This window comes from Myodes glareolus, chromosome 23 (assembly GCF_982192425.1).
Source record: "Myodes glareolus chromosome 23, mMyoGla1.1, whole genome shotgun sequence".
Taxonomy (NCBI): Eukaryota; Metazoa; Chordata; class Mammalia; order Rodentia; family Cricetidae; genus Myodes; species Myodes glareolus.
In genome coordinates, this window is record NC_142048.1 from 32,591,808 (window position 1) to 32,605,673 (window position 13,866).

General features: G+C 42.2%; 1 protein-coding gene across 5 annotated transcripts in view; it reads left to right on the top strand.

The window, feature by feature from the left end:
* Nucleotides 1-13,866, top strand: part of Mtus1 (microtubule associated scaffold protein 1) — a 140,115-nt gene that overhangs the window by 75,007 nt on the left and 51,242 nt on the right. For 3 of the 5 annotated variants that reach the window (XM_087901032.1, XM_087901031.1, XM_087901030.1), the window contains exons 4-5: nucleotides 4,739-4,867; nucleotides 6,980-7,018. In XM_087901032.1, the coding sequence (XP_087757158.1) occupies nucleotides 4,739-4,867; nucleotides 6,980-7,018 (168 nt within the window). Of the gene's footprint in view, nucleotides 1-376; nucleotides 582-4,738; nucleotides 4,868-6,979; nucleotides 7,019-13,015; nucleotides 13,436-13,866 lie in introns of those variants that run through there. The other 2 variants (XM_085680220.2, XM_048441723.3) reach the window with 2 other exon arrangements.

Consider the following 13,866-nt stretch of genomic DNA (forward strand, 5'->3'; position numbering starts at 1 on the left):
GGGCAGACACATTCCTTAATATCATCCCCAGCATTTTCCACTGAACAGCCATGTTGGTTTGGCCACCGTCCACCCAGGACTAGCATGTCTGACCCTCCCAAGGAGGCTGCGAAATGCTTTTGTCTTTCCTTTTTGTCCTGTAACAAAAGGACTTCCCATGCACCCACAGAGCCCGTCTAGGGGCCGCGTGTCCCCCGTACAGATTAAGCATTCACATCAGCGCGTCCCTTTCTTAGTCTGATTTGCTAGCCTGTTTAATCTGTTCCGTGTAGTGCCTGGCAGCTTACAGTTCTCCCCCTCCCCATCCTAATTCACCGAGCGCAGGCATGAGGGATGCGAGCGTGAACATGGCTGCGGCTCTCCTTGCCTGAGCTGGCTTCGATCCTTTTAAATGACTATACCCGGAGGATTTCGCAGTTGTACAGAAACTGATATTTCTTCAAAGAGCTTTATCAATTCTACCCTCACACCCCCGGCTGGCTCAGAGAAGCAGTACGATGCGACCTTATTGGCACTGCTGGTCGTGGGATCCTACAGCCTTTGTATAATCCCTTTGTTAGCCACGCTTACTAGGAAAAGAAGTAGGTCGACGATTTCTCATTTGGTTCTTTGCTTTGTAAGCATGCTTTAATTTTTATTAAATAAATTGATTTTAGGACCTCTTGGTTGTTAGCTTTGTGACTTGGAATTTATATTGACTGGACTGTTTCTTGGTTGTATGTATGCATGTTTAAGATGGGAAAGGGTTTGTGGGGAACGAATTTTATTGTGTGTTTTCTGTGTCTGGGGACTTACATTATAGTTTAGCTTATCAGGATTCTTGGTATGATTTTATCCTATTACCAAAGACTGTTTGATTTAATTTTTGTAGGTTTTGCATATGTAACTGGCAGTTGTGCAAATGTAGAAAAATGCTTAGAATTTAAATGAAAGCATGAGATTTGTTAGTTGTCTTTTTTAGTTACAATTAATATATGACTCATACAAAAGTTTTAAATGTATATGTGCTTTAAAAAAGCTACCTTAAAATATGAAAAAAAATCCTTCAGCCAAAATTGTCTTGCTGCTGATATGGGGAGGGGGGTGGGTCACGTTAGAAGAGAAATTAATCTTTGCTGGAGATCGTGACTCTAGCCAGCTTCAGCACTGGGGCCTTTTCCAGGGTGGTGCTCGCTTCCTTTGCTTGCTTTCTCTTTGGGATGTGTTGTTAGTGGCATCAGTTAAGAACTTCACAGAGAAGCATAGTGTTGTTGGGAAACTGGCATCTGGTCCTTGGTCCTTGGTCCTTGGTCCTTGGGGATCTTTAGAAATGATGTAAGTTATAAGTGGGTTGAATGAAGAGGTATAAGGAACTTTTTCGTATCTGGGAGTTTAGCAATGTTTTTGTTTGTTTGTTTTTGTTGTTTAATGAGTTCATAGAAAAAAATTAAAGCAAAAAAATAATGACCTCCTTTGGATGTTAGTGTAAAGATTACACAGTAGTTTTCTATAACAAATGCAACAGACCGTTGTGCAATTTGGAAGTAGGTCTTGAGAAAGTTTTGCCACATGAACAGGACTATGAAGACAAGAGATTTCCTTCCTCTTTCCCTTTGGCTACAAAAGCATGTTTATTTTTGAGAGGCAGATGGTGTGGGGCAACGGCAGAGATGCACACTAAAGCTATTTGCACTCTCTCAGTAATAGATCAGAAGGATTAAATAAAGAAATGGGCCACTCTCTCTTCTACCCTGGTGGCAGCCTGGCTGACAGGAAGTGATCTATAGCAGTGGGTACTCACCTGGGACTCGTTCTAGTTTCTATTGACTCATGGTGGGTTGTACAATCATTGTTTTGCATCAGTTCTTGAATCTGATGAGTGGGAAGTGCTGGACCGTCCTCAGCATCCTTCCAGCAGCATGCCTCTGGTTTCTTTTCTTCACTGCACTATGATGATGCCACATCATTTGGAAGAAAAACACTTTGTTTCGCTCAGCTGACCAAGTGGGCAGAAGGATGACTCTTCCCGATCCTCAGTTTTGCTTTTCTTGTGGCAAGAATGGTTAGTGAGTATTGCCAATACTAGAAAGTTGATAAGAACCTATAGAGTTGATCCATTCTCAGGCTTCCTCCAGGTTCAGAGAAAAAGGTTGGCGTTTGACTAGTGATGTCTGACACAGGCAAAGGATCGAGCTGGGCAGTGTGTGGCACTGACTCCAGGTCAAAAGACATGTTAGTGTGCACACCCTTCTATTAATCTTTGTTCTCTTTTAGTATCTTTTGTATGGTGTGTATGAGACAGTCTTGTAATTACAAAGTTGAATGAGTTTTGCTTTTGAACGTTCGAAGCTTGGACTTGAGTGATTTGATTTCAAGCGAAGGTTGGCAGACAACTTGCGACAGTGGAGAACATTAAGCTGATTCACAAAGAATTCCAGAAAAGAGCAAAGTGTTTTCTCTGTGCCGATACATGTTGTTCAAGAAAACAAAAACTCATTTCAACTTAGATGCCAGGGTGTAGTAAGAAATGCTAGTTCGCAAGTCAACCCCGGGACCAGTGAGAAGCTCTTTGCTAGCAGGATGATGGCTGCATCTGCTTAGATTTTTATGAAACAATCACTGCCTTCTCTTTTTAGGTTCTGTGGTCTTCACTTCTGAGTCTACTTGAACTCAGTAGACTGAGGGCTGGGGAAATGAAAATAAGGATTCCAGAAAAGTCTGTTGTAGCATAAGCAAACACTTCTGACAAAGGAGGGCATTAAAATAGGACAGCTCTGGATGAGAAGATCATTAGAAACTATTCTAATTACCGTGCTAGGAACTGAATAGAAGGTAGAAGACACACTTTAAGGGCCTCCTGCCTCAGAATAGCACTTAACCTTCCAGGTTGGAATTTATTGAGAAGCAATGTGCCAGCCAACAGTAAAGGACTTGAAAAATTGAGAGAATACTTACATGTTAGGTCGTGCAAGTATGTTTGGCTTATTCCATCTGGTAAAGTTAGTGCTCAGACAATGGATAATCATGGAATGTGAATATTTGCCATACAGATGTATATAAACGTGTAAATATGTATAAGAATGTTGACATATATGTTTGTTATTGCGACCAGTATATTTTGTTGTTGACATGAATTTTGACTCTGTTGTGTTCCAGATTTGACTGAATCTGATGCTAGATCTGTTGTCATAGTGAGCCTTCGGGAGTTAGCACCAAGCTAGTTTTATTTCCAGAACAGTGTCTACTGTTCTGTGAGGCCAGCAGTCAGGGGTCTCGGGCCTCATAAGAATCATGTCCTTCGCTTCAGTGAGAAATTCCTTCAGGTAGTTTTGTAAGCAGAGGATCTTTGTGCCTAAATCTCAGAAAGGTGAAGCATGCATCCAGCACTGTAGAAAATCTTATCTCCTGTTCATAAATTGAACTGAATTTTGTTCAGAGTTGGAGCAAGTGGTTTAATTTGCTGCTGAGTGGAACCCAAGTTGCTCCAAGATAAAAGCAAGTCTGAAATCCAGTTGTTATAACAAAAGGGACTTCTGATTGGATTCAAGTCAGTTGAGCACCTACTGAAATCCAGTGCCCACTTGTTGTGAAATATTGGTGCTGCCCCTCTCCCCGCCCACCGTGTGTCCTTTAGAATGTTATACTGAATGATATACCACCTTGTCCATTAGCATCCTGCCAAGTTTGAAAAGTTCCACTCTGTAGGTTCTGGGCAAAGTGAGAATTGGAAAGCAGGACAGATACCGGACAGAAGCTTGCCAGCGGGAGGGTGGGTTGGTTCCGATCTAATATTAGGAATGTTATCTGGGCATAGGGTGAGCTTACAGATGGCTCAGTGTACAGATATCGTGTGGAGGACCTGGAGAGCATCTGACGTGTGTGCGCACTATTGGTGGGGGTTGAGGTCATTCCGCCTACTGAAAAACTTCTTGTTGACTTCACATTAATAATTTGTTTGTGAGCAAGAGAAAAGAATCACCCTTTCCTAGAATATCAGGAAAAGGGTCAAAGTCAGTAACCAATCCTGCTTCACAGTGCGTATACTAAAACTGAAATGATACAGAGATGCTAACAGGGCTCCTGCACCAGGTGACACACATTCATGTGGAACATTCTATCCTCGAAAAAAGTTATGACTTACGTGTTGAGTGGTAGAATAAAACTGGATGCCTAGAATTATGTATTAACAATTTCTTCGAGAAAATAAAAGGTCAGGACTGTAAGTGGAGAAGAGATTTTGTTTTCATATAGATGATTTTCACTACGTAGGTGAGAGTCTATGTTTTTATTTCACTTTGAGGCTGTATACCTTTGTAACGGGGTGGATGCTGGCAGTCTGACTTCTCAATGCAGCTTCTTTGGAGACCAGTTCAAGTCCTTGAAGCCACTGAGGATTTTGTCTGCTATTTTTTTTCAAACATCCGCTACTTATAGTCTGTATGGTCTTCACGGAGAGGGATACTTTCTTGTGTATACATTAGGTTGTGTTTGTTACGCAGTATGGGTCACCATCTTCCACCTTCTATCTGAGATGAAAACCAAGCCGGAAATGTGCATAAACTTTGACTATATGAGGAAACAAAATGAAACATATGTCTTTGCATTCTGGGGACAGCATTTATTTCGCATACTTTAGGCCAGAAACTGTGTCTGAAATCTTGACACTCAGTAATTGTTGTCATATTGTAGTCTCTTTGGAATAAATATGGGAGACATGTGTTTATGTATTAAATATATATACTTTCCTGTTTTGTTATAGGTGGTAATGCTGTCATCAAATATGAAGAGAAACCTCCCAAACAAGCATTTCAGAATGGGTCAGGATCCTTATATCTGAAGCCTTTGGTGCCCAGAGTTCATGCACACTTGCTCAAAACTCCTCCAAAAGGTATTGTCTTCATTCTGAAGAAAAGAAAATTAAAAAAATTTTAAACTGTGTGGCTTTTAGGAAGTTAAACTTTGACAAGTAGATTTACGGTACATGTAACAATTATTTATATGTTTAAATGCCCATTGAGTTAGGAAATTTTAATAACAAGATGCTTTTGTTCCAAGAATCTGCAAATTCTACAGGTAAAATTCAATAATAAAAACCAGCAGGTAGGGGCTAGAGAGATGGCTCAGTTGTTAAAAGCACTGACTGGTCTTGCAGAAGTCTCAGAATCAGTTCCCAGCACCAATATAGTGGCTGACAGTCACCTGTATCTCCAGTTTCAGGGCATCTGATGCTGTGCTCGCTCTATCTGTTGGGCTGCATAGGTACTGCGCCCGCATGCACACAGACACACATCCATGCACCCATTGCATAAAATAAGAAATAAAACAAACCCCAGAAATCAGCAGGTAGAATGGAGATGCCTGGAGAAACTAACAAATAAAACTAGCGTTATTCTAGGATGAGCCTCTAGGTGACAGAAAGAGACAAGGAACATGGCCCATTACCTGTCTATGCCTGCGGTTCATGTCTGTCACCTGCCACCCTGTTCCTCTTTTCTCTCGGCTGTTTGTTTCTGAAGATCCTGTGCCATTCACTTTGCAGTCTCTGTGTCCACTGAGAGAGTACAGTGTGTTGTATCTATGCACTCTTGGCCTGCAGTGCATCCATGCAGCCCTGTCACAGCCGAGAGCATGACAAGCTCTGCTCACTGGTCCTTGAATGCTTGCTGACCTGGAAGAATGAGACCCATATTTATATCAGAAAGTTGGAAAAGCAGCCAGCAGCCACCACGGCATCCCCTCTGTTTCCTCTTCATATAAGCGTGGTGTTCTTTGTTTTGTTTTGTTTCAAGGAAAGTGAGCACAGTGGTTTCAACTTTGTGTGTATGTATGTATGTACGCTGGCATATATGTAAAAGATCATGTGATAGTGATAGCTTGAGGTTACTGACCTGGTCTACGTTTAGCATTTTTTTTTTTAATTTCTACTGGGTTGAAGGGTGAGTTCTGGTTAGGGGTAGGTTATTCATTGTGCCTTTGGGTTCTTATTTGTCTTATATACAGCTCTGAGGCATCAGGTGCCCCCCTGCTAGGATGGCATTAATAAACCATATTTTTTTTAAAAAAAAATCGTGATTTTTAATCTCCGCACCATCCCCAATAGTAACTAAAACTAAACCCCGCGATGGAGCTTTGATCCTGAGGTGACTTTCAGAGGACAACTAGAGGCCCCTCTGATGGCTGCCGGGCAGGGCAAACCAGTGTTTGAAAAGGCCTGCATTGAGTCTGCAGGTGTCTCAGAGAGGCTTTATCTGAGAGCGAGCCAATGTTTTCCTGTTATGATGGCTACATACTTTTAAGAGATTATCATCTCTTTAAAGGTCCGCAGATGGACTATGTCATCTATAGATGGCTATTCACTTGACCATGATCTGCTGTCAAGCGCAGATGTTTCTAGCTCTGCTAGCGTTTACCTGTTTTGTTCCTTGCTGCATGTTATATTACATCAGTCCGGAGAAGAAGCTCCAGGGTATTTCTTCTTCCCAGCTCCTTGGGAAGGCACACACCGGCAGCCCTCTTTCACAAAGTATAGCCTGTTTCCTATATGCAGTAGAATAGGCAAAGCATACGTTCAGTATTGCTAAAAGATGTTTCTCCTGCCCAGGGTGCAGCTCGGTGGTGGAGCATTCTCCTAGTCTGTGGGGCCCAGGATTCAGATGCGAGAGTAAATAATAAGCAAACTAAACTGTAAATGAACTTTTCCTTGACTGCAAAATACACCATGTCCTGTCCTTTTGAAAACTGATCCTTTGTTCTTGACTAATGCATATCACTCTTAATATTGTAAATATCTCATTTGTTAATAACATCTAGATTTGAAATATGCTTGATAAAATTGTTTGCATCTTGGGATTTTCTCAGTGATTAGCTGTAACCAAAAATTTACAGGCTAATAGAGGGCTTTTGAAAAAAATGAAACCACTCTTATTTGCAAACTGGCTTGAGTCATGCATAGTATCATTTCCAATAAAACATGTGTTTTTATGTTTTTTTCACTTTCTAGGTCCTTCAAGAAAGAGTCTGTTTACAGCTTTTAATTCAGGCAAGTGACCACTTTAAGCATGAATGATAAAAGTCTTTTCATTTGAAAAGTAATGATTAAACATACTGGAATTTATTTATAATGAGTTCACTGGTATGCTTGTAAGTCAAAATTTAGGCTTTAAATAATTTAATTTAAATAATTGCATATATGACACAGGCATTTGGGAAACATGATTGAACCTTCTAACCGAAGATCACATTTTATTATAAAGATAAATTTAGCTTAAAATGACTTTTAAGATATGGTTCATGTAACATAAAAAAGAATTCTTCAAATATGAATGTTATTTTAAATAGGATCATCCTTAATTGTAAAATTTTCTTAAGATTTAGTTTTTTAACCCCTTGTATTAGCTTGGCGTCTTTCCATTTTCCTGGCTATCCCTACACCCCTCCAAGTCCCCTTGTTCAGACGTAGATTTCTAAGGTAGCCTACAACCTAAACACATTTAACTACATTGAGAGTCTGATACTCCCTTTTGTGGAGCCATAGATTTTTATAAAATGTATTCAATGAAATTCCCACGTATGACACGCAAGACTGCAGTCAGCTGTGAGCTACCAGCATGTTCTTGTTTTATCTTACAGTGATAGTACACTCAGGCGGCTCCTAAGCCCACTGCACACAGAACAGAAAACCAGAGAAAAGAAAGGCCACGCTGCAGCCTGTAAACGAGCTGACATCCAGGCCTTCACAGCGTCAGCACAGGATGCAGTTGTGAGCCCTGTGCTTCTCCCCAGGGGTCAGCACAGTGATTGGCTATTTTCACAACTCAAGGCTGACCTAAAGCTAGCTCGAGCCTGAAGAGAGCCTTGTCGCGTGGCCTTTGAAGTAAAAATACTTGTACGATTGAAATCACGTTTTGTCACACACCACACAAGAGATCTGTTTCAATGAGTCACCCGGTGCATGTGCAGTAACAAGTCACCTCTTGGGTGTTTGAGTTGGTTCTATAGCTCACATTCATAATGATTCCATTGTGAACTGTTTACGAACATCTCTGTGATCTTATTGTGACAGATTCTTTGAAAGGGTATTAGTAAACTAAAACCCATGCACATTGTAGTTACTCGGATACCCACACTATTTTCACCAAGCTCCACGTTGTGGTCAAGCTCAGATTTACTTTTTAATCTTCCGTGTGTTTTTCCTGGATGTTTGTCAGTGCGCCACACACATGCAGTGCCCTGGGAAGCCAGGAGATGGTATCAGAGCCTCTGGATCTGGAGTGACAAACATTTGAGAGCCACCGTGTAGGTTCTAGGAACTGAACCCAGGTCCTTTGAAAGAGTAGGGTTTGCTCTAAGCTCCGAGCCCTCTCTCCAGCCTCTTTTTTTTTTTTTTGAGGAGGGAGAGAGAGATGAAATAGTATTTGAAATGTTCTATCGTTATTTCAGTTTAGCAGTTTAAAGAAATTCCGTTACCTCAGAAGACGAGAAAGGACAGATGAGAATGACTTTGAGAGGCCTGGGCGTTGGTGGAAATCTTAGTTCTCCACTTCCTATTTGTGGCCTGACTGTGGCGACTTGCTAAGTCCCTCCAGAGCTCAAGTTTCTCCTTTGGCAGCATGGGAACGTTTAGCAGATAGATCCCAGTGCGGGAATCGTTTTGACCGTGTAGAATATTTTCATCCCAGGTTCTTAGATGGTAGCTAACCCTGCTGCTAGGGCTGACAAGGTTGGCAGCTCTTGTTTCACTTTCTGTGGATTTATTTTAGAGGCGACCCTCCTCCCCCCACGCAAATGTTGAGTGTGTTCCTTGAAATTTTCAAAGCGAGTGGGAAAACCCACCAAAAGTTATGAACCACCTTCCTGGGGGTCTAGCTGTTGTGATTTATTTAAAGGCTATGACACTGTGGGATTCTAGGCAACACTGACTCTAAATAAAACATGCTTGCTGTTTGTGATAAATGTCATGCACTACATCATGCTATTATTACCGTGGTTCCAAAACTCATGGGAGCTGTTTGGGATACCATAGGCATCCAAGTTGGGTTTATCCAGTTCTCTGTTTTATACGCTGTCCCTGTCAGGTGCCATGATGTCTGCCCTGGAAGTAGAAACACCTGTTCTTTCTGTGCCATTTTGTAAATATAGCCTGTGGCTTTCTGCCTCTCCTTTCTCCCTTGTCGCGAGGTGGTTGAGGGCGGCAGACCTGCTCTGGGGAGGGGACACTATGCTGCCACACTGTGTGCCTGCCGTCTTTTCCTTATTGCAAGGTGATGATCTTGACTTTGCCCTTATGCTGAAAGGGCAGCACCATTTAGATACTTGAAAACTTTAGTGATTCATACTAGGAAGAATGAATCATTTTAGTGGGTCTCTTCACACAGGACATATGAACGTATTTCAGACAGAATGGTTTTAAATGTAGAAACGAATAAAAGTGCCCTAAATATATACCTGACTAGAGAAGGCTTTTCCTGGGAACACAGGTGTAATAGGAAAGATTAATAATGATGACCACACATGATTTGAGCTTTGTTTGGTAAAAATAGACATTACAACGCTTGTTCTTTGTAGCTTCTTGAAAATGAGCAAGACAGAGCAGAGCCATCACAATAGTGGACGTTATATGGGCCTATTGTCTAAGACAACTCTATCAAGTCCTCATTGCATATATTTGACTGAAAAAAAAAGTCAGTGTGTAAAATTCATGAGGAACCAAATAAGACCCCAAAAAGATCCAAAAACAATCTTGTGAGGGAAAACAAAGCTGGAAACATCATAACTCTTGTTTTCCAGTCTATAGGTTTGTAAATAAAAGATAGTGTGCTGGCGCAAAGTTAAATACAGAGACCAATGCCATGGAACAGTCCAGAAGTAAACCCATGGACATACAGTCCACTGAGCTTTGACAACACTTCCAAAAATGCCCAGTGGGAGAACTACAGTGTGAGGAGAACCAGATGTCTATGGCCAAAGTAAATCTTGCCTCATACACAGGAAACAACTCAAAATGCATTAAAAGAAGACTTGAAACTGAAAAACTCTTAGGAAATGAAAGAAGGCATTCATGGCTTTGTCGCTGGTCGTGGTTTCTTGACTTGATACCAGAAACATAAGACAAGCAAACCTGGACAAGTGAGACGATGCCAAACGCAAACCTCTGCAGATCACGGGAGACAGACAGACAGACAGTAGCATGGTTGGTGGCCTGCAAGACGGAAGGGACTGCCTGCAAGCCATATGCCTAATGAGGGCTGCTCTATCAAAGTGAAATGCAGCATCATCCCCAGTAACTTGGGTGTAAGACCAGCTTGAATGTCTATTTAGAGAAAAAATATATGTCCATACAATGGAATGCTATTCACAGTGCCTGCAAAGGAAATGATGCTGAGGAGATGGCTCAGCATCTGTAGCATCTGTAGTCTGAGCACTCTCATGGGGAGATGGGAAGCGAGATAGAAGAATCTCTGCAACCTCGTGGCTCAGGTAGCCTGGCACACCCAGCAGAAAGAAAAAACCTGGCTCAAACAACGGATGTCAAAGACTGACCTTTGAGGGTTGTCCTCTGCCCTTGCCGTGCACACCGTGGCCCGTGCATCATTCCCAGGCACCAATGCACAGGCGTACAGTGCACAGAAGAGGTGGGAAGTCTTGCTGACTTTGCTGACATTCAGTATCTAAGTAGTCGGCATCGTAGCAGGAAAAGGTGTAATGGCTTCTGGGCACTGGCAGGTGCTTGCCAAAAAAATGGGAAGTTGCTGTTAGATTCAGTTATGAAAGGTTAAGGTATTGTTACAACACATGTAGTTATGGCATTGTTAAGATGCGTTTAAAATTTGTGGAGGGTAGATTTTGTGTTCTTGCTACAGTAATAGAAGATGCACACAAACAACTTAGACTGGGAAAAAATATGTACAGTCAAGAAACACAAAAAAGAATGTTAGCTGACTTAGAACTGTGCACTTTCCGCTTGGCCTGTTTTTTTTTTCTTCTTCTTTATGCGATTATCTAGTCGATGACGAATAAAGAATAGGATGTACACACTGCACAAGAGTGTAGATTTAGGAGCCATTGCATAGAGCACAGCCTGAGGGCATACATGACCAGAATGCGCCTAGGACAAGACTTTCTTTTTTATTGCTTTTCAGGATTCTTTAAAATGGGGGTAGTGGGGTGGGGAGGAATGAAGTCTATGGAGATGGTTCAGCAGTTAAGAAATTTGCTGTTCAAAAAACAAAGTCCCCCCCCAAAACAAACCCCAAACCGCATCACAACAAAAGTCAACTAAAGTTTAATCCTTATAAATTGTTCCATCTTAAGTACCAAACTTTGCTTTTCCTGTCCTCTTGGCCGAGATTTTTGCGGATCCTTTAAAACACCCCGCACCTTTTTCCTTTGCACTCATGCTAGCTGGCCACCAGGGGGCAGGGGATGTTTGGGAAAGAATTGAAACTGAGCAGTTTGAGCTTGTTATGAGCAGACTTGGACTCTTGTATGCAGGCGTTTTATATGGGGGCATTTTACAAACAGCTACATTTGACTTGGGCTTTCCTTTCCATTGACATTATTTCTTTTATTTCAGGTTCTTGCTGCTTTTAGGGGGAGGGGCTAATGGTTCATGTGTGGGGGTAGCTTCATGCTAGTGTACTTCAAGTCACTTTGTCCTATTTTGTGTGTACAGGTGCTTTGCTTGCACACATGACTGTGCTCGAGATGCACAAATGATGTCTGAAAAATGCCAGAGAAGGCCTTGGATCCCTTGGGACTGGAGTTACAAACATTTCTGAGCTGCCATGTGGGTGCTGGGAACTGAACATGGGTCCTTTGGAGGAGCAGACATTTCTCCAGTTTCTTTTTAAAATAAAATGTTCAACGACTATAACTAATTGATGAGTAGGTTGCTTGTGTCGTCCTTTGGGTGGTGTATGCTAATGGATTTTCCTTTGACAGGATAGTTTAGCGCTTTCTGTTAACAATCTCCCCCAAACCAAACCCACCCAGAAACAAAAACAAACAAAACCACATCCTTGACTATATGGATGGTGTTATATCTATTTGTAATAATAATATTCATCATTCAGTTTATAATTTTGATGATCACTGATATCTTGGGTTTTTTGAAACATGTTTTTTATGATAGCAATATTTTTTAAATATACAGAATTTGGGGAAAGGGTTTAGACTTTTAAAAAATAATAACATGTGATATAACACAGGTAAAATGCCAATTAAAGGTCTGGTTCTTTGACCCTAAGTCCTTGGTGATTGGTTCTTCTGTTGCCATGGACATGGTTCACTTAGGAGATTGATGGGGTGTAGGTGTGTTCGTTCATCCCCACAGGGACCCTCTGGGGGTTACTGGTTTTGCTGACGTCCTCTGACGTGATGGGGTGTGGGGTACAAGTGAGGAGAATGAGTCTTGCTAGTCTCCCTTCCTCTTCTCCTTTGTCGTCCTCAACTCCCAGATGCTGTAGGAAGGACTTTTAAAAGGATAATTGCTTCTTGTCAGTTTCAACAGCATTTAATGAGTGGCTTAGGGTTTAAGTTTTCTGTCTTATTTACTTATTCTTCGGAACAGACCTGATACAGAACCTGCACTAACCTTTCACGTTTTGTGAGGTCCTTAACCGGTGAGAACGAGCGCTTCTGCCTTGACAACCTGTCCTTGGCTAACAAGGCAGGTTCTTTGCGAAAGATTGAAAGTGGTTATTGCTTGGAGGTTTCGATTTGTTTGCTTGCTTTTAATCCAAGCAGTCAGGTTTACATATAACTTTATAGGTAAAATGCCTGGAAAAGGCACAGCGGTGATGTGTGAACCTGTGCCACTGAGAAAGTCGAGTCAGTTCACAAATTGTTTTAATGAACATCTTATTCTGTTTTGCCTAGTTAATAAACAGACGTTAGGCACACGAGGCAGTTAATTTCCCTTAACCCTGCTCCAAGAGTGGCTGGATCTGCGACATCATTGGCTGTTACATAAAGCTCCTGAGACCACCCACTTTCTCCTCCCCTTTCTCATCCCTGATGGGAACCACAACAACCCATGGCATGTACAGTGTGATGTAACTCAGGCTGCTTGCTTCCGGACCTGCTCCTCACAGCTCTTGCTCAGACGCAGGGCATTGTTTTTAGCTACATCTGGGAGTGCAAACGGAAGCCTGAAGCCCCGGGATAAGGAGCTCTGGCTTTCTTTCTCCTCTGGGTGGCCTGACCTGAGCAATGTAGGCGTGTTTTTCTTTGGCTGTATCTCTTGGCCTGGTAGAGTCCTGAGTTAGAAAGAAGACAGCATGTGATGGTCCCTGGAAGCTGCGTCCCCTGTGAAGTCCTCCCCCTTGCTCCGAAGACATGTTGTTGTCTCCCAAGTTCTCCTTATCCACCATCCACGTCCGCCTCACTGCCAAAGGACTGCTGCGAAACCTCCGGCTTCCTTCGGGGCTCAGGAAAAGCACTGTCATTTTCCACACAGGTTGGTTGTGCACAGATCGCTGCTCAGAGCTGCGTCGGGGAGGGACGTGCTGATGAGCCCGCGAATGCTTCTCAGATTTCTATGGAGACATAATTGGAGAGAAAGCTCGCTTTACTGAGAGGCTTAACAAACAATAAGCTGTTTCCTCCTGTGTTGAGCGGGAGGGTACTTCTGTTGTGTGGAGGCAGCTGTAGGCTTGTCTGTGTTTATGGATGCAGGGTGGTTGCCTTGGAACTTTCTGCTCTTCTCTGCCACCAAATCTGTAAAGACCAACACCTGTTAATTCACGTCTATCTTCAAATGAGTTTTGGAAATAGGATATGTGCAAATTAAGGTGATTTCTCTTTGCACTGAGGAAGGAGATGGATCGCTGTGGGTTTATTTTGCCATTTTGTCACTGAGATTAATAGATCTCCACATTGCAAACACCC